The 20894-nt window shown below is 47.0% G+C and overlaps 1 protein-coding gene across 1 annotated transcript in view; it reads left to right on the top strand.

Annotated features, from left to right (window-relative positions):
- Positions 1–20894, top strand: part of COL22A1 (collagen type XXII alpha 1 chain) — a 1250061-nt gene that overhangs the window by 1053802 nt on the left and 175365 nt on the right. The window contains exons 33-36 of the mRNA XM_069621676.1: positions 6972–7004; positions 12248–12301; positions 13880–13933; positions 19194–19247. Coding sequence (XP_069477777.1) covers positions 6972–7004; positions 12248–12301; positions 13880–13933; positions 19194–19247 — 195 coding nt within the window. The remainder of the gene's footprint in view (positions 1–6971; positions 7005–12247; positions 12302–13879; positions 13934–19193; positions 19248–20894) is intronic.

Raw genomic sequence — 20894 nt, 5'->3', positions numbered from 1 at the left:
TGTGCAGCTCCTTTCCCTGACTCGCGGCCCCCATGAGCCACGCAGTGGAGGGCCGCTGCCGAACGGGACATTTAAACCACCACTCCCAGGAATAGCAGAGCAGCACAGGGCCGACACGGGGGTGCACCCCCGCTGCGACTGGCGTTAAGTGGGGCACTTGGAGCACCAGATACAGGCCCCCGCCACACCAGGAAGACTCAAGACACCCCAGCACACCATCCACCCACAGGTGGAGTCGGACAGGGCCCCCAGTCGGACTCAAGACACCCCAGCACGATATAGGATCAGGAAGTCGTGGGGGTCCCAATGGATTCAACACCAGAGCTCCCCAGTCTGGTCTGTCGAGGGAGCGCGCCCTCACACAACTGCCTGGGGGCACACGAGAATCCACCCTTCAGGTGAGGGGCCCCCCGGGCCAAGATATCTTGAACCAGCCCCCATGAGCTGGGTTTCAGGGGAGGAACGCCACCCAGATAGAGGACCTCCCTCGTACCCCACCACAGAGGGCTCTTTTTTTCCAACTTTCACGGCCAGCTGCCTAGCTGACGCTCCAACCCCGGGGGGAGCAAATCAACCCACCCACTGACACCTCAGTCCTAGAGTAACTCTGCCTGCACACCCACAGACTGCCACCCCGAGGGTGCCCGCCTGCCTCAAACAAACCTTGGTTCACCTCTAGAGCCAGCACCCATGGATACCGCATCCCCCCCCCACACGAGCATCTCCGCGGCCTCAGGTCTTACAGTGGACAGTTGTCACACCCAGCTGTAACAAGAACCCCATGAACTGGAAGGAGGCCCTCTCCAAGTACCAATCTGTGGCTGGCGAGGACAAAATGGCTACCGGGAGTCCACCCACACCACCCCCCCTGACCTGGGTGCCATCCAAAACAATATCCAGATGATCCTGGAGGAGATTTGTGGGATTCAGACCGACATGGGCGCCAAGCTGCCTGACCTTACAACCAAAGTCACCACCCTGGAGGACCATGTGGAGGGAGTCGAAAACAATCAGCTCTCCACGGCGCTCCTGGAAACCCAAATGGAAGCCAGGTTACAAGAGGTGCAACGTCGTGAGGAGGAATTACGGTTCAAGGTGGATGACATGTAAAACAGGGAGAGGAGAAACAACCGGCACATTTTTGGCCTTGTAGAATCAGAAGGGGAAAGCCCCTAGGGGCTTGAAGGCAAGGTACATGATATCAAAAGAATCGTCATGGGGGCGGAGGCCGACAATGAGATCAAACTCGACAGGGTGCACCGCACTGGAGGTGGGGGCAGGAGTCCACGATCGGTGTTGGCCCGGCTGCACTACTACAAGGACAAAGCCAAGATCCTGGAGAAAGCGAGGAACCTTGGCAGCATACAATATGGAGACTCCAAGGTGGCAATCTATCAAGATCTCTCAGCCCTCACCCTGGCAATAAGGAAAAAATGTGGCAACCTCACTAGATGGCTACAGGGAAAGGGGGTTAGATACCGCTGGGGACATCCCTTTTATCTAGCATTCGAGTGGTCAGGGGAAAGACACCATCTGGTGACGGAAGAGGACATCCAACGGGCCACTGATGATTTGGTGGGCGACTGAGCTGTTTATTCCGGTGGGCAAGGAGGGGAGGCCAGGAACCCCCCACAGGGCCCTGCTAGATTGGGACAGCCCAGTGGCAAGGCCAAAGTAAAGGGGGCTCGCAAGTTCCAAAAAACCAAACACCCATCGTCGACTGCTGAGGACCACCCAAAGTGACAACAACATCACCTCATCACATGGGCACAAGACTCTCTGGTGATTAAGGACACTAGGGGAGACGCCAGTGGATCAGAAAGGCCGGAGCCCAGAGGCAATACGGCTGTGCGCCACGTTGGCGTCAAGTTGGGCCTGCAAAGTTCTAGGGCTGGTTTTTGTTTTTCAAAATGTCAACTGATTTGTTTAATGGACTCGCACAGGGGGTCTGAACCTGAGGACACAGTCGGAGGTGGGGGGCCTCGGATGTAAGGCCAAGCCTCACACATTTGTTCCAGGGTTTGATACACCTACAAGGAAAGAAAGAAATGGGTTACACGAACACTTACACTACCCGGGGCTGAGGTAGAGTCCTTGGTGGTTCGTTGATCTTCCCCAAAGGAAATCGGGCGACATGGACGAACGCCTCAAGATGGAGGGAATGGGGCGCATGGGGGAGGCGGGGCTAAAAGAACAGGGGGAGGGGGAGTGACCAACGCAAAGGTCAAAACGGAGTCACTAAGAAGGGTCTACGGGGGGTAGGAGGGATTAGCAAGATCGAACCAGAGTCTTGTACTCCACAACAGGCAGCACATCAGCACTACACCAAGGAGCAGAAAGAGAAAGACTCCCTAGATGACAATGGTTGAAGGCAAGATAGGCACACTCAATGTCAAGGGCCTAAACTCCCAAAACAAAAGATCACTGACCAGTAACATGTTCCGCAAACAACAACTAATGGTGCTCTTCCTCCAAGATACCCACTATAAACAGGGCAAAGAATCACCCATCAGGGGGAGGGAAATCGGGTCCAACTTCTGGGCCTCCCACAGAAGCTCAAAGAAGGAGGGGGTGAGTAAAACATTCCATCTCTCAAACAGTGAAACCAAAAGAGGCTTCAGGGGGAGGTGCTGGGGATCAAGGGCACCTATGAAGGCGAACGCATCACTCTAGCCACCCTCTATGCACCCAACTCAGGCCAGATAAGGTTACTGACCCAAATACTGGGGGTAATGGATGAATGGGCAGAGGGAGCCATGATACTGGGGGGTGATTTCAACCTCATGATGGACTCCAAACTAGATTGGTGGACAGCGAGAGGGGTTGAGCTGAAGGGGATAGCTAAAGATAACCTAGCGTTGCAGACCCTCCTAAGAGAACATTATTGGGAGGACGTCTGGCGAGCGGCACACCCAGAGCCGGTGGGATACACATTCTTCTCCCCCCTCCACACCACACCTACACCAGAATCGACATGCTTCAAACTTCAAAGGAGGGGGGCGGAGTGGCTACATCCCCAAAGGTCGAGGCAATAACATGGTTTGACGACAAGCTCCTCGTGGCAAGTTGGTTGCTGCCCCTGTCACCCAGATCATCCCGCTGGCGGTGCAACGATACACTTCTAAGGGATCCAGTCTTTATGGACTTCCTAAGAAGCGAAATGGTGGCGTACTTCGAGACAAATGACAACGGGGAAACAGACATAGTGACAGTGTGGGAGGCAGCAAAGGCCACCTTTTGTGGTCTTCTCATAGCGGAGAGTGCGAGGCGCAAACGTGAAAGAGGGCTCATTGAGGCCAAGATACGAACGGAACTTAAGATCCTGCGGGGTGGGCTTACCCAGGAGGGAGCTGACAGGGAGTCCCTCCTGTCGGAAATGCGAGAGAAGCGACAAGCCCTACACACAGTCCTCATAGGAGAGGTGGTCAAGAAATTGAGATATAAATGGCAAGGTACTACGAAAGGGGAGACAGGGTGGGGCCACTGCTGGCGCGTAGTGACAGGGGATGTAGACTGTAGAGGAGGGTCGGGCCTATTAGGGACAAGGAGGGTAATGTGCTCAATAAAAAGGCAGAGATAGTAGGCTCCTTTGCAGATTTCTACAGGGACCTGTATGCGAAACAGGGGGGGGGGGATCGCTGGAGGAGATCCAGGCATACTTGGAGGAATACCCACTAACCCGTTTAACGGAGGCTGAATTGGAGGATCTTGAGGGGGACATAATTGTGGAGGAGGCTGAGGTAGCTATCAAGAGACTGAAAATGGGGAAGGCCCTGGGGGGAGATGGTCACACGGCTGACTTCTACAAACAATTCCAGCCCACACTAATGGAGCCCCTAGCCAAACTGTTTAATCAAATCCGAAATAAAGACACAATCCCCCCCACCTTCCTGCAGGCCCTCATCACGGTAATCCCCAAGACAGGTAAAGATCTGACGGATTGTGGTGCATACAGACCCATTTCTCTCCTGAACCTCGATGCCAAGATCTTTGCCAGGATCCTGGCTACCCGCCTGGAGCAATGCCTGCCCCGCCTGGTTCACCCAGACCAGGCGGGCTTCATACTTAACAGGCAAGCCTCAGACAGCATGCGCAAAATCCTCATGTGCTAAAATCGAGGGAAACCCGGGATGAAGGGGCTCTACTGCTATCCCTTGATGCAGAGAAGACCTTTGATAGGGTGAGCTGGGCATTCATGGGGGAGGTCCTATTGGCAATAGGGATGGGCCGGAGGTGGTTGGGATGGATGGCGGCACTATATTCCGTACCCATCGCCGGGGTCGCTGCCATTGGGAAGGAATCGGAGGCCTTCCGCTTGGGTAGGGAAACAAGACAGGGTTGCCCACTATCCCCCCTGATATGCGCCCTAGTCATGGAACTCTGGGTGATCTCGGTGCGTGGCAATGAAGCTATCACTGGAGTTCAGATGGGCGACTCCCATTGCAAGATTAGCTTGTTTGACGATGACGCTCTCCTCTACGTCACCAAACCGTCACAAACGATCCCCCATGTGTTACGGGGCTTGGCGCGCTACGGGGACCTCGCAGGGTGCAAGGTTAACCTAGGCAAGTCGGTGGCTTTCATAGGGGGTCAACTGCCGGAAACCGAGATAAAATATGTAGAGGATCTCCCCTTCCAGTTGCAGAGAGATGGGTTCCGACATCTGGGAATTCAAATCACACCCAACCCGGCTGACCCCTTCTCGAGTAACTTTGCCCCACTGTGGACAGATGTCAAGAGAGATATAGAGAGGTGGGCGGCCTCGGGGTTCCCTTGGATGGCACAACTCAATCTGATCAAAATTAGTACTCCCCTAATTCCTGTTCCTCTTCCAGATGCTCCCCACCTAGGTATCCCAAAACCTTCTTACACTCAATGAAGCGCACCCTGCTCAGGTTTCTCTGGGCGGGAAAGAAACACAGTCTCTCCTACAATGTCCTAACGAGGTCTAAGGAAGATGGAGGGGTGGGGTTCCCGGACCTTGACACATACTACAGGGCATCCCAGTTGGGGATCCTTGTTGATCACTTTAACCCTAGGACAGAAAAGCAGTGGGTGGCCCTGGACAATAGGTTACTCGCCCCAGTCACGCTCGACGAGTGGTTATGGGTCCCAAGAGCACGCATCCCAGGCGGGTCCTGGATCACGTGGTACTGGGAGTCCTGTGGTCCGTCTGGAAGGAATGGAGTTACTACAGATGGCTCACAACCTGGCCCTCCCCGCTGAGCTGTATTTGGGCCCCGCCGTTCCTAGCTAAAGTGGCGGAACCAGCCGCCTACCAGAAGTGGTACGAGGCGGGCCTCATCAGGGCTTGCCACCTGAGGGTGGCTGGGTCCTTCATGCCCCTTCTGGATCTTGAGGAGGCCCTGGGGTTGGGCAAACTATCGCCATTCTACTACCTCCAACTCAAGGGAGTTTTCTCGGAACCCTCATGGGGAGACACCCTCAGGAGGGACCTAACGGACTTTGAGAAAATGATCATCTCCACTCAAGGGGTCATATCCGGTTTTTATAAGCTTCTCTTCTTCTCGATACCAAGGGATCCCACACTGTCATGGACACAATGGGAGAAAGACCTGGGAATGGCAATAGATGACAAAAGGTGGACAAATATGTGCACCCGAGCCCACCGCTCAACGTCCTTCACCCAGTATAGACACCAAGCTCTAAAGGTCCTACACAGGTGGTACTACCCTCCACAGAGAATATCCAGAATGTCCCCGGGCTACGACTCTCATTGTTGGAAATGCCGAAAGGTGAAAGGAGACTACATGCATATGTGGTGGTCATGTCCTAGGGTGCAGTCATATTGGGGAGAGGTCCTGTCCTGGATCAGGGGGGTGGACGGAATCGGCAGACCACTGTGCCCCTGGTTGCTTCTTTTTGGGATCGAGGTAGGAGATTTTCAGGAGGACACCCAGGGTCACATGCTACAGGTCATGCTGGTGGCAGCCAGGTGCTGCCTGGCCCAAAAATGGAAGAACCCGCATATGCCCGAGGAGAAGGAATGGGTCACCAAGGTTCGGGCGATATACGACATGGAGTTCCTAACCCATGCCCTAGATGGATCTAGATCCAACATTGAGGAACTATGGCTCCCCTTCATTGAAAAGTACGAGCGCCCGGCCTGAAGGGTGAAACCCAAGCCCGCGGTCCTGCCCACGCTTTGGGGCACGACGAGGCTGGGACAAACAAGGCACGATCCCCCTCATGAGGTACCACCTAGATGAGCCCAAGACTATGTGTGCACAAGGCCACTCGACAGTCTGAGTTCGAAAATGCTCATTGTGGGCCTGCAAGACAATTCTGAAATCGATGTTAGATCACCGGCTACAGGGGGGTGAGGGGTGAGGATAGGGGGGAAGGGTTATCGTTAAAATGTCCTTTAAGAAATGCATTTGATTTGAAATGGCATGTTTGTTGCAATAACCTAAAAATGACAATAAAACTATATTAAAACACACAAGGCAAATTACACAGTTAAAGGATGCTATATGTTATAGAGCAGTACCCTCTACTCCTACTGCTCAATGACTCAAACTGAATGTGCAGGAGTATAGGCCCCGCCCTTTGTCTTTGATGAGGTTGCTCAGAGACGTGAAATCATGTAATGTCAAAGAGTATGGCGATGGATCTGAGTAATACTGTACACTGAATTCCAAAATGTTGAGGCAAACACAGCTAATCCTGCCTTTTGAGCTCTATCAAATGAAATGTAGCCATGCAAGTAGCGCATGGAAACCAGCACTTGAGCAGAGGTTCATCGAGGGGAGGAATTACGGCAACAACAAAAAAAGTTATAGAACTAGGACAGTCTATGGATGTGGAAACACTGTTTGTTGTGTTTTTTTGTTGTGAGGGATTGTTCTCGATAAGTCACCCTGACCAAAGATTAGCATGTCATTTCTTTGCAATAATATTATCGTGTGTGCACATTTAATGTTGTTTTTTTTTCTTACCCTTTTGCTTAGACAGAAGTAATTGAGCCAGAACCTGGAATACAGGTATGTAACATTCATAGCGATAATCCATCTCCGCCATGATTGGTTTATTATTAACCTCTTGAGTGCTGACCTAAATGATTTCCTGTGCCAACTAGGGGGCCTATGTACCCAATAAAATCTCACTGGATGAATATAACGCAAAGGCCTGATACTTGAGCTGAGAGGATAGCTCGGGAAAAAGGCGCTCGGCAGCAATTTATCACCGAACAGCACAGGTTTGAAACCCGGTTCCGGCACTTAGAGGGTGGACTGCAGCATGAAGTGTGATATAAGAAAACAATAACATTTTTTTTTTATCGCTGAATTTCAGTGGAACACAAGGCCTTGTCATTTCGGGTCTCTTTGCCAGCAGTTGCATTGATGTGCCACAGATAAAAAGCTCCATGGGCAGAATGTGTTTTACTTTTCAGAGCAATAAGAACATTTTTCCAGGATTAGACCACATTGGGCCTCAATCCAAGTTTGGCCGTATTCCGGCCGTTAAATCTGCTGGAATACTGCCAAACGGAATTACTGCTACCGCCACTTTGTCCAGCAGAATTACCGCTGGATTACAAGTGATGATATGGATGTGTTAAGGAGTACATCGGACTCAATGGGGATTTCATCGGAATTACCGCTGGTGGTAATTCTGCCAATTTTGCAGATTTTTGAAGCAGTAAGGTGGTAATTACCTCGAGCATTTAGCTGGAGCTTTTTCCTCTGCCTCACCGATGTTGAAGTACAATGTTGCGGTAATGCAGTGACAATGCAGTATTACCGACATTTTTTCCCACCTAGTCGTACTTGTAATGAGGCCCATTGTCATGTAACTTCTTTCTCTCTACTCATCTAATGGTAGTAGTCATTGCTTAGGAAAATTGTTTTGTTCTTTTTTTTAGACCTTCGTTCAATGTTTTTGCTCCATGATTCATAACTTGCGTATGTTAATTTGCGTCACATACACCTACCCTGTTAGGCTATATTGAACACACAACAAACCCAAGAGCAGGCAGACTCTGCTGTCAATATAACCCAAGTGCCAGCAATTCATGTGCATGCATGTTTGATATCAGAGGCTGGAGAAATGCAAGCAGCGGCTTCCTCATGATGCATAATGGCAATGAACAATGTGTTGGTAAAGCTTGCTCTAAGCACTGGCATATTTCTTTTTACTGACTAAACACGTAGAATAGTACAACATATTCACTCTCATGACCTCGCACATCCATTCTTCAGAAGGGCAGAGCGTATAACTTTGGTGGAGTAAAAAACAACTTTATTTTCAATTGATACAGCATGGGTTTAGCACAAAAGTGCACAAAATAAGCCACGTGTGAGGTGACGTAAGTGGACGCAGCGACCTGTGAAGTCCATCACCCCACGTGATGTACGACTGTTTTCCTCAGTCTAGCAGCCGTGACTTTCTAACCCCTGATATATGAACAGTGATGAAACCTTTTGCCTGGGGTCAAGCCAACATGCTTTCCCATTCGGGAATTGCTGCTCCCGTTCCCTGATTTGAACTATGCATTCTGGGACTTGTAGTCTTGGATTTCCCTCATTATAAACCCAAGGACTACAAGCCCCAGAATTCAAGGTTAACACCAGGACTTGAGCAGCATCTCCCGAATAGAATGTGGCATGTATGGATTTGTAATCTTCGGGCGTTGTTCTTGCTCCCTCTTGACATACTTTATTCCATGTTTTCATAACATCCACTATAAAAGAAGATATATTTGCAATAATGCTGACAAATCGGAAGACCGAATCTTCTTCCCTGATGCCTATACCGATATCGTCATAGGAACATAGTGGCACACTTTTATTAACTTTGTGTGCCCAAGGGCAAAGATATAAGAACAAATAAGCATGAAATATCTAGGACTGCCTAATAAATAAGTTGCAACGTGTTACAAAATCACCTATCACCTTAACAATCGGCTAACAAATAAGCTGCTGGGAAAGATCCCCCACCGACCCCCACCCAGCACTCACACCCATCTTGGAAACAATCAGAAATAACACATATTAATGACCATTCTGTAGGTACTGAACAAAACACATTGGGCCCAATTCATGGAATTTTTTTGACGGTTCAAAGTGGCTTTGCACTGCTGAAAAGGGACTTTGCACTGACGACTCAAGACCTTATTCATGGAACTGTGCAAAGTGTGTTTTCTTTTCGCAGTGCAGTCAGTACGAAGTCATTTGTGCAGTACCACATTACTTTGCACTGACTTTGCACTGCAGAAATACACTTTGCACAGTTCCATGAATCAGGGTTTGTGTTTGCAAGGCAAAGTCACTTTTCAAAAGTGCTAAGTCACTTCCATTACAATACATTTAAGCGTCAAAAGAGCGTGTGTACCCGTTTTTACAGAAATGTGCGATGCCTGGTCAGTTCTTATGCTGTCAGCTAAAAAGGTGTCATGACTGCCTATGGCGACCAACGTCCTTTTCAGTAAAGCCTGAATGGATTGTCCGGCACTGCAGACAAATTAATCTAGCAAAATGATACCTACAAATGAAGGCAACAGAATTATGCATAAATATGAACAACACACCTTTTAACACGTTCCTCCATCTCGAGATGCCACCGCTCTAAAACGGTTGGAACAGCATGAAAGGATTCGGGTTTGTTTTTTTTGATCAACGGTGGAAGCTGGAAGGAAGATTTAGTTTGATTTGACGCATGTTTAATGGTGCAATTCCTATAGTAGCCACTAGATGTCAGTGTATACCAAGAATATGAAAAGGAGGGCAATTTCGTAGTTACTATCGCACCAGCGTCCTCCACCTACTAAACTTTGATAAGAACGTGTTTTGTCACGTGGAGAAATGCCGGTCGCGTTGTAGTTTGAAGTCATAGCAAGAGCAGTCATATTCCTCCTCGCATGCCTAAATGTAGCTGTAATGATGAAGCGACTTGCCACGGGACCCAACTTCAGTATTACACAACCGCTGCATCAGTACCGGTGCAATTAGCACGAGCTCAAAACTTGCCCAATCGTGGGGAAAAAGGCTTCACATGCATTTATGAATCAGGGTAAAGGACTATTGGCCTTTGGACAGGGCTACAAGTTTGTTACAAGTGTGTAACTCCATGCTGACTTGTATTATTTTAAATGTTGTTTAATAATGAATAAAAGTAAAATGTTAGCACTATTGTGTGGGTCTGAGTGCTTGTGATTAAAGCTGTATGGTTTTTGAGTGTCTTACACAAGGCATTATTTCACAACATTACAGCTGTGTGTGCATAATATTGGTTTTCTCTAAACCTACACGAGCACCCGCTGAATAGATGTTGAGCACCACTAGAGAAAGTGTTTGAAGTATATATATATACATATTCACATTTTTCAATAAATATCATTCTGTCACTCTTTGACCATTACAAGAAAGGAAATAAGGTTTCCACCCACATTAATGTCCTTCTTTGGCATTTCTTGTACTCTTGAAATACTCAGTAAGCTCCAACTTCACGCAATTCTAGTACACTGAACTGCAAACAATCTGAGTAAGCCCCAGATTGCATGGAGTGCAAGCTCCAATTGGAACACCCTGATTGTGTCACTCATAGTGAGAATTCCTTATATATTCCTCTAATCTCCTCAGAGCACACTGTTAGGAAGTGACAAACAGCTTTACAGATCACAATTGAGGAATACAATTGGATAATGTGACAACATCTTTATTGTTAGTGTATAACAATAACTGATAAGGAAGGTAATAAGACATGATGTAGTTTTATAAACCATATGATAAAAGTGATTCTACAGGTGCCAAAATGAAAGCTGATGTGGGCTTGAACAATCGTCCTCTTGAACATTAAAGACTAAATAACACAAACACAAGGAAACCAAAAGACACCAAAAGAAACCAAAAGAAAACATGTGATAAGGCAACATGCTCATAGTTATTTCTTAAGTCTGCCCTGTATCTTGGTGTTCATGAGAACAAGTAGATTTGAAGTCTAGACCATTTTATAAAATAAAAGTATCTTTTGTGGCTCCATTTCACTGTTTTATGAAATCATTGGGTATTGTTAGTTTACTGGAGCTGTGCGTTTGGATCATGAGATGCTTCCTCACAGTAGTCATCACCTAACATTAATGTGACTTGGAGGAATTGTCATAGCCAAAGGTCGCGCCACAGCTCACGTGGGGCAGTTAGAATAAGCTCATCAGGTCAGGATGCAGTAATGGAGAAAGGTGTCACCGAGTTGATAGCTCTGGTAGAGAACATTCAGCTGTGAGGCCCTCACACAATGTAGCTCTGCACCGTTCCTGGGAGAAGTGGTGACTTGTGGCATAAGTTTAAAGTTTTTGGTTTCAATGTATGGGCATCCAGGGATATCATTTTTTGAAATCCGTGTTCAGTGGAAACCCATCTACATTTCTGCGTGAACATTTCTTCTCTCTGGCTGTCTCTCTCTGTGTTCCTCTCCTTTCTTTCTCGGACTCCCTGTTTCCCTCTTGCTCTCCCTCGCTCTGCCTCTCTTCTCTCTCTTTATCTCTCTGCTCCCTCCCTCTCATTCTCACTCGCTCTTGCTATACCCTTCCACCTGTAGTTTTCCACCTCCCTCTCTTACATTTTCCCTCTCTCATTCCAATCTTTCTGGCTCATTTCCTTTTTTAAGAAAGTATCAAGTCTTGTGTGCCATCCACTTGGTTTTTCAACCTTTTCTTTCTTCACCATAGTAACAGAGGAAGTGTCAAAAGCAGGGGTGCCACACTCCAGGCCTTGAGTGATGGAATCCTGACATATTTTCAGAATATTCCTCATTAATATTCATGAGGAAAAATGTGCATACTGTTAGAATTATTTTATGTACATGAATAGTAACAAGGGCTGACCGGAAAATCTGACATGTTGGACAACCCTGGCCTGAAGGTTATCCGCAGATGTACTCAGATACATGTATGCCACATACGGACTGCACAGCATTTTGGCTGGACAGCTTCTTGGCTCAGGTATGACTTACAATGAGTCTTCAGCTCTGTCTTGGTGCAGAACTATTACTCACATGTTTCCAGTCCCAACTATTTTCAATTGTGTTTTCTCATTCTTCCACCAGCATCCATGCTGGAAGATGAATATCTTACTGTTTCACATAGAACGATTACCAGACCTTATTTGATGTTTAATTCAAAATATGTACTGGCACAGTTGTAGTGACTTTGTATATAGGGCACTGTACACCTGTATTACGTTTGTAAAAAGTCAGAAATAGTCTAACATGGGTTGTTTCTGTTTTGCAGGGGCAACCTGGATTGAAGGGCGAAAGGGGTGACCAGGGTTCGACCGGAGAACCTGTAAGTTGAACTGTGTATGAGCTGTGCATGATTTAACATATGTGGATATGCTCTCCGGAACTGCTGTATGCACTGCTGAGGTCCTTCAGCTCCATGCACCAGAAAGGTCCTGTTTTCCTTAAAGATAATGGGGCTCAGACCCATTGGGAATGCTTCTTACCTAAATCATTGCTTGAGAGTTGAAAGACTCTGCGTCCTGGCTTAGATGCTGGATCGCATGTGTGCAGTGGACCTCCAAGATCACTTACTTCAAATCCCAATCCTGCCAACACATTGCAGACGCCTCCGCTTTGCCATAGACTGGCTCCAACAGCCATGCAGAAGACATTTCCCCACATATCAGTCTTTGTCCTGCCCAGGGGCAGTCCAGCACCGAAATGCTAGGCAATTCTCCTCTGAACAAGAGTACCAACAGCAACCCCATACACGTGTTTCAGCCTAGTTCAGCCTCATCAGTGAGGTGAAGCTGTGCCTCTCTAAGAGCAGTGCTGGTAGAGAGTTTCCCAGACCCCCCTCCAGGTAACTTTGGGTCTCACCCTAAGTTACCAGGGGACTCCAGACGTGGACCCCTTGCTCACTGCTCTTAGATAGACCCAGCTTCACCTCACTGATGATGCCCAACTAGGCTGAAACATGTGTGTGGAGTTGCTCTGGTACTCTTGTTCAGAGGAGAATTGCCTATCATTTTGGTGCTGGACTGCCCCTGGGCAGGACAAAGGCTGATATGTGGGGATATTTCTTCTCTGTGAAAAGAACAGTGAGCTAAAGACTTGGCTGAGACTCTCCCAGGGGCCATCCACCCAAGAACAAGTCAATGGGCTGTGTTCATGCTGGTAGAGAGTTTCCCAGAGCCCCCCTGTTTTGCAGTGTTTTAAGAGGCCTGCAAAATCGAGCTGGGGCTCTTAGGGGGCATGGAAAAAGGGGCGTGGTGAGGCACGGGGTCAGCACTTTAATTAAGAGGCAACACTTTCCTCAGCTGAATGCCGCCTGTTAGGCCACACCCCTGCAAGAGCCCCAGCTCGATTATGAAGAAAGATCCATGACCTACAGACGGCATCCACATCATATAAGTGTTAATTGTGGCATCGACCCCCTGCCAGGCTCCTTGCATCGATTATCACCCTCACACCTGGGACGCAAAGGTGATGAGCCCTGCCTTTCTAATGAAAAGTGGTGTCTGACTGAGAGTCAGCGACACAATAAAAGGACAGGCAAGGTTTTTTTTTTTCTAAATCCTGAACCTCTCACTTATACGCTTTAGTAACAATGGATTAGCTACTAGTGGGCTGAGGTTAGCAGGTACCATGGCAGGGCACCGTCTAGGACACAATTTTCAGAGCCTGCCAGGTCTCTGCTCAGATAGCCCTGGCTCACTTAAAGCCCTGATTACAACTGGCACTTTCCCCCAATCATGCTTTTTCTTAATAACTCTAGTTTCTACCCTGCACTGTGGCGTTGGTGCTCTTGGTGTCACAGTACGGTTTAGCTATGCAAACACTGTTTTCCATGCTTGTATATTAATGATGGAAAAAAGTACAATTACAGTAGCATAATGATATTCACTTGTTTTTATGACAGGGCCTAAGGGGCCCTCCAGGCGAAGTGGGGCCGATGGGACCTGCTGGCATTCAGGTAAGTGACATGCCCGTTTTTAACTCTGATATTAACAGAAATGTGTTTCAACAGGGAGACATTGCAGTGTTCTGACACATCTATATATATATATCTATATATATAGATATACATCAGGCTTTAATACTGTCAATATATGCCAGTGAATCATGCTTTATAGAACGATTGAGACAGTGGGGGTCATTACGACCCTGGCGGTAGGGGGTTAACAGCACCGGTAAGGATGCTGATGCCGTTAACCCCCTACCGCCCTATTACGAGGTCCCTTAGTGGGTCCCACCAGGACCGGCTGGTTTTACCAGCCTGTTTTAGGGGGACCCATTAAGGAACCATTGAGCTAATAACGGGCCCGCAATTTGCGGGTCCGTTATAAGCTCCTTCCCCATTCCCATTGAGCCGTGTGGGGGCTCGAATGGGAATGGGGAATGGTTTTCTGAATGGGGATTTACCGGGTCCTCCAAGGTTGGAATGACCCGGTAAGTCCCATTCAGTGAACCAGGGCCCGGACACAGGTTTGGAGGTAGCCATGGTGCTATTTGCACCATGGCTACCTCCAAACCCGTAATGACCCCCAGTGACCGGTAGTGGCTACCTCCTCCACCAACAGGGAGGTGAAGAGGCACAGGAAATAACTGCATGAGAGATTCCTTGTTACTCATTCTGAAACGGGCATGGTTATGAGTCTTAACTCCTGGTTCGATGAGGCATGGCCAAGGCACCCATCCATGCCATCCCATTATGGAGCTGTGAAAGCAGAGTGGGTGGTGAGTGATCTCACCATCTGGTGTTGGATTGTGCTAAAGTTGGACACATCTTTGTTGCATGATGGCTACATGGTAGGATTGGACACTGGGTACGTTGTATCACAGAAGTGTAAATATTGATTATGGTGTTTTTAAGCAAGAACTAAAGGGCGTTTATGCCAGTTTAGAGTAATACCACATGGTAGACTTTGTTCCTGGGGAGTGCCTAAGTGGGCAGAATCGACTGTTGTCACGGATTATATTAATTCCAGACATATGTGCCCCCAATTTGCAACAGCAGCCAACAGTCTATTTTGCCTTATCAGAGTGAATAGAAGTCTGCGGACTTCAGGTTTAAAATGTGGGTGCTCTAGCAGGGCACAGTATTTGTTCTATCTCATTCCATCGCCAGGGTTTTCTTTGCTGAGTATTTTGCTGTTGAATTTGTTTGCCCCCAATTTCCCCTTCTCAGTTTATTACTACCTAGTCTGCACACCCCCATTCCCTTATATCCCTTTACCCCCCCACATTTATTTGATGAGTTTTTTTCAGCCAGAAATCGGCAGGTCTTATTGATGGTTATATATGATCTTACTCATCACAATTACAGAGTGGTAAATTTCATTGCGGACAAAACACAGAAAAACACCAAATTGTGTTTTGTCCTCCCAACCCCCCCATTTTTTAAACCTTTCAACGCCACCCCAACCCCACCCTGACCCATTTTAACCCCTCACCCCATACCCTACTACCCTTTATTTATTTAATTAAAGTTTGCACTTTTTTTCGGTGTTATGGCCCACTCTGAAATTTACCACTCTGTTTTGTTTGCAATAAAATTATTGGATGCCGTTATTGACTGCGTGCATCATGTGACCAAGCTGGTTGAATGCATGGTGAGTAAATGCTTGAACTTGCTCCAACTTCCATCCAGCAGCCAGTGGAGAGATAGCAAGGCGGGGAGGGGGTGACATAGCCGGGGCTTCTTCGAGGACATGCATGATATGATTTTTACTGATTTGCTCTCTCTAAAGTGGAAGAGTGTGTTCCTGATGTGGTGCACTCTAACTGATATAGCAATAGTCCATGCACTGCACTAGCAGATATAGGGTCTGATTCATGGAAGTGTTTTATAATGGTGCAATCCCATTGGAAAACGTTCCCTGAATCAGGCCCCTTGTGTGGGCCTGTGGGTATGGGAGAAGCCAGCAGGTATATCTGAACATATGTACATGTGTGGGACACAATTCTCACTGTAGTTTTATGTTCCAAAAACCGAAGCCAATCAGAAGGGCCTTTGTGTTGTCTCTGTAAATATGCTCTTTGACTTCAGAAGTGCCCAGAGATTGGGGACACGCAAATGGTAGAACACACACTCAAGTGCAGCTTATTAGTAGGACTTCCTTTGGCCACGAAGTAGAAAACATAGTTTTCACTCAAAAATTCTCAAGAATGTGCTAATTTCCCTTACCTTTTAGCCCCCAGCAAATTTGCTGGATTTCTAGGATTTTAATTTTTACCTGGAAAGAGTGTGAGACCTTTTTCCCACTCTATTTTGATGTGTGTTCTACTTTTGTGTTCTTTGGATATGGAGTTTTACAACAGCTCCATAGGCATAATCGTTTTCTTTTGTGTCACACAGCACTTCAGTGCAGTGGCACAGGGATGTCTTTCATACTTCCCCAGGTTTAAAAATCTTCTCTGGGACCGACTACTGGCTCCCAGAGCATGTAAAGTTAAATTGACTTTACTAGTCTTTTTAAATTTACAGACCAAACACACACTATCTTACTATAGAGTGCTGGAGGGGTTGCCTATTATCCCCTGAGTCCAAACACTCATGTAACAATTACATGTTACCCTTTTCCTCTTGAAATGGCTGGTGGCAGTGGTTTAGAACAAACTACCATGATTTTTCCTGACCGCGAACAACGGTAGCTAAAAATCGAGCCAGCCATGTTTTACAATATGGCGGCCAAGACCTATCTGTAAACATAGACTCCGGTCATCTTTTTTCATTCTTTCTTTTAGGAAAGGTCCTTCTTGTGTTTAATTCTGCGCGCCAAACCAGGTTTGGTCCCTTTGTTAATTGCCCTTTGGCGGGCTTCAGTGCTGAAGTCCTCCTCTGGCGCCTGAGTGTCTGGGGTGGACAGGATGTCAGGGAGGTGCCCGAATCTCCCTGTGCGTAGTCTTCGAGGAGACCTGAATGCACTCTGGCATGATTGGCCGGCTGGCTGTCCGGCAAGGACAGCCACCCTGCTGGGTGAGTGAAAGCTAGGCTGGAATGAATGGGGGGAAACTGTTTAAAAGCAGGCCCCTGAGACTTGGAAAGCAGAGTCGACCACTAGAACAAAAGAACCGAAGACGAGCTGAAGGAAGACGACTGCTGCAACTCCTGGTCCACCGGTGATGCCCTGCTGCAGGTCCGAATTGCCTGAAACTCCCTCGACAGAGAAGCCCTTCAAGGATGACTTCTTCCCTTGAGTTTGGTGGGAACAACCAACTCTCAAGTCACCTGGACACCGTCTCTACACTAGTCGAATTTTCTTCAGAGTGCTGTTGAAAACCGGATAGCCAGTGACAAGGATACCTGTTTGTGGTCTTTAAGGCACTCACAACTTAAACTGATGTTTTCCAAAGCTTGTGGCCTCTTCTCTGGGCAGTGCAGGAACCTCCCAATGTCCTCCTTCTTGTCCCCACGACTGAAGCTCAGGAACAGCGAGATCTGCAGGAACTGCCAGGAACACCTGCCTCAGCTACAGCTCTTCTTCATTAAAAGGTACTGTGCAAGTGCGGTATTGGAAATTGTTTCAGCTGCAGTGAAAGGTTTTGAAACTTTCCCAACTTTGAAGGCTTGTCCTTCCCTAAACCGACATATAACTAGACTTAACCGTTTACTACCAGAACTGGGCTTTCCTATCCAAGACCCTGAACCATTGACTTTGGCCAAGGCCTATTGAATTGAATTGCTGGTTGTAGTGAACTGAAACTATTTGCCCTACCTCTGAATGTATTGGTGCTTTAATTCTGTTAACCTTGTCTTTTTAAACCCCTTTTTTTAAAGTAACTGAAGTGCCATTTTGCTCCCACTTCAGGTAGCTGAACTTGTTCAATTAATCCAATCAGTTCAGAAACCGATTGGTTGTGTATTGTAGTATATTAGATTGTGATATTGAGCTGCTTATTACTAGTGGAATGTTTTCTAACTAACCGTGTAAATAAATGAATATTGTTTTACCAAGAAACCTTGAGTAAGTATTTGTTTGAACCACTGTGATTGCAAGTCATTTGTGTAACCCCTTGTACTGCTCACTTTAATCTTGAGATAAGTCTGGCTGCTCAGCCACTGCTACCACATTGTTGTGTAGTACAGGCTTGTACCAAAGGTGAAATTGTGCTTACAAGTGTAGTCTTAATTGTGTGTAGTCTTCCCAAAGGGTACTGCATGTGATTCTGCCTAACAGGGATTTCTATACATTTAGATGGGGTGGGGGGGTTGGGAGGCTGTTTACTGACTGGAGACATCCATACCCAATTTTGTAGGTGCGCTGGCAAATGTGGACAATTAAGAAGAGTGTGGATGGCGGGGACCCCGGGCTCCTCAAAGGGGACCTCTTTATTAATGGGATGAGATGTGTCATTGTTGTCTTGTGTCTGATCTTGTAGATCAATGATCTTATCCAATCCAGTTGTAAACCTGCCCGCATGCAATTGTGAAGGCAGTTGAGTTGTTTTCTTGACATAATAATCCCCCAGCACTGTTAATATTGCATGACGATTGATCTTAGCCAATCACTATCCCTTACTCTCGTTGCTATTCCCAAATGCAAAGCATTCACTTTCAAGCTTCCTGCAAGTTGGCAACAGTTGCAAATGTTCAACTAAATAAAGCAGCTCAAATTGGGTACTCTGCCATCAAGGGGTTATTACTTCAGTCACAAAACCCTACGAGCAAAATGCAGGTAGTTACTTCTGGGATGCCTGAGGTTTTAACCAGTCCTTTATCATTCTAAAGTTGATGAACCATCTCAGTGGGTGGTTTAACACTAAATGTTACTCAGGTGTCCGTGATGAATGAGAGTGGATTGTGTAGACTAATCACCATTGATGTATGTATGTATAGATACATCTGTGCCGTTGGATGCCACAGAGACATCAGTATGTGACACTTGCAAATAACAGCCTTGCATGCCTAATCCTCCATATTTTTAGAGAAGATGAGGAGTTATCGTGTTTTCTACCCGCTACAGTAGGAGCTTCCATTACTAGAGTGGTTCTGTTAGTGCACCATGGCGTTATGTGATGTTGTTATGCGAGCCAATGGGTAGTTTAGTTCCTGTTTTATTGCCCTGTAAAGAAGAGGAAGCACTCTGCATAAACCACAACCTTGGCCGTGCGTTGATTCGCTTGGTTCTCTGCGATGTGGAATGTGAACCCCTCCCCCGTCATAAGGGCACTCTTCTTCACTAAGGCTTGTCTTGCTCTCTCGGCCAGTTTAACATTATTTTTCTCTGCAGGGGGCCAAGGGAGAGGACGGAGCCAAGGGAGAGTCTGGAGTTAAAGGAGAAGTAGTAAGTAAACCCTAGTGGTTCAAACATGTCTTAGTTAATGATGGCTGAACACGCGTCAACCTCCTGATTTTGCCCCGGTCTGAATCTACGCATGCATACACATCCTCCTTATGCTGATAATTAATAATAATGAGTAAGGGAGGGGCGATTAGAAAAAGTTCATTTCAGCACTATGATTAAAATGTGCAAGGCATGAGTGTTCCTATACTTTTTTACATCCCTACCCATGAAACAGGGTGGAAATATGAACATGGTGTTCACAGCAGCAGGACGTCTAAGACAGCCACAGCCAATGTGCACCATGCACCCATGACAATACATTTGTGTGAATTGTGTGGACACCCAACTCACACATATACATGGGGAGCCTCTGTTTATGTAACTTGCACCTTCAGCATGAAGTGCAGGTTACCGCTTGAATCAGCTGACTTACATGCAGAAGATGCAGGAAGGGGCAGAAGGGTAATGCCCCTCCCTTTCTGCTCTTACACCTGTTAGTCAATTGGTGCAGTTGGACAGTTGCTGGTCACTACCATCATGCATATTTTATGCACAGATGGAAATGGCAACAACTCATACACAACATTATGAAACGTGTGCTTTGAAACACAATTTCCTTGATGTATAAGCACCTTACAAAGGCACAGTAAATAAACAAGTAGATCAAGTGTTGTCACTGCTTTTTACACGCACACCTCATGTAGCTCCATGAAATTTGCCACACATAGTCTTTGCCTCAATGACGATTAGACGGAACTACTTATCGTAGGATCCCAGGCCCGCCTCAATAAACTGGATTCCAGGTACCAATCCTTCACCATTGATGGCAACATTATAAAAGTATCCAAAGAGGTCAAAACCTTAGGTGTGTATCTCGACTCCACTCTATCACTGAAAAAACAAATATATGCCACCATCTCATCTACCACCTACACTAATAAACTTATCAATGCCTGCAGACCATTTTTATCCTCCTCCAGTTGTCTCACCTTAGGTAGAGCGCTGATGTTGTCTAAATTAGTCTACTGTAACACACTTTTCCTGGACTCCACGACAAAAAATCTGAATACGCTCCAGATTCTACAAAATAATGCCTTAAAATTCGCTCTTAACCTCCTGCATAAGGCTCACATCTCCACGGCTAGCAAAGAAGCCCACTGGCTCCCCATTCGCGACAGAATTAAGTTAAGAACCCTTGTCATTACACACAAGTGCCTATCACTAACTGCACCACGCTACCTATCTGACAAATTCTCTAGACACAGTACCTCCAGACCTACCAGAACTCCCTACCTGCACCAACTAAAGATGCCCAAATTCAATCTAAAAACAGAAGGAGGCTCCAGCTTCCTGGTTCTTGCAGCTCAATGCTGGAATACACTCCCTCTCGCTATCAGATTGGAAGCTTCCTTCTGGCCATTCAGAGCCATGGTGAAATCCTGGCTCTCTACCTAACACGTTGGCACTCTGCTACTCACCTGCCTGTCTCCACCAACTCCTACCGTATGTTTTAACCATATCCTGAAACAGACCATAATGTAACCCGGTCCTCACGATCTACTGTTTTTGCTACTCTCATTGTACATTTCTATGCAACATTGAATGCATGTACCCATTTCTTATGATTTCACGCAACGATATGTAACT

The sequence above is a fragment of the Ambystoma mexicanum genome, chromosome 5q, assembly GCF_040938575.1.
Source record: "Ambystoma mexicanum isolate Mex_15411 chromosome 5q, UKY_AmexF1_1, whole genome shotgun sequence".
NCBI lineage: Eukaryota > Metazoa > Chordata > Amphibia > Caudata > Ambystomatidae > Ambystoma > Ambystoma mexicanum.
This window is presented reverse-complemented; position numbering and strand designations above follow the sequence as displayed.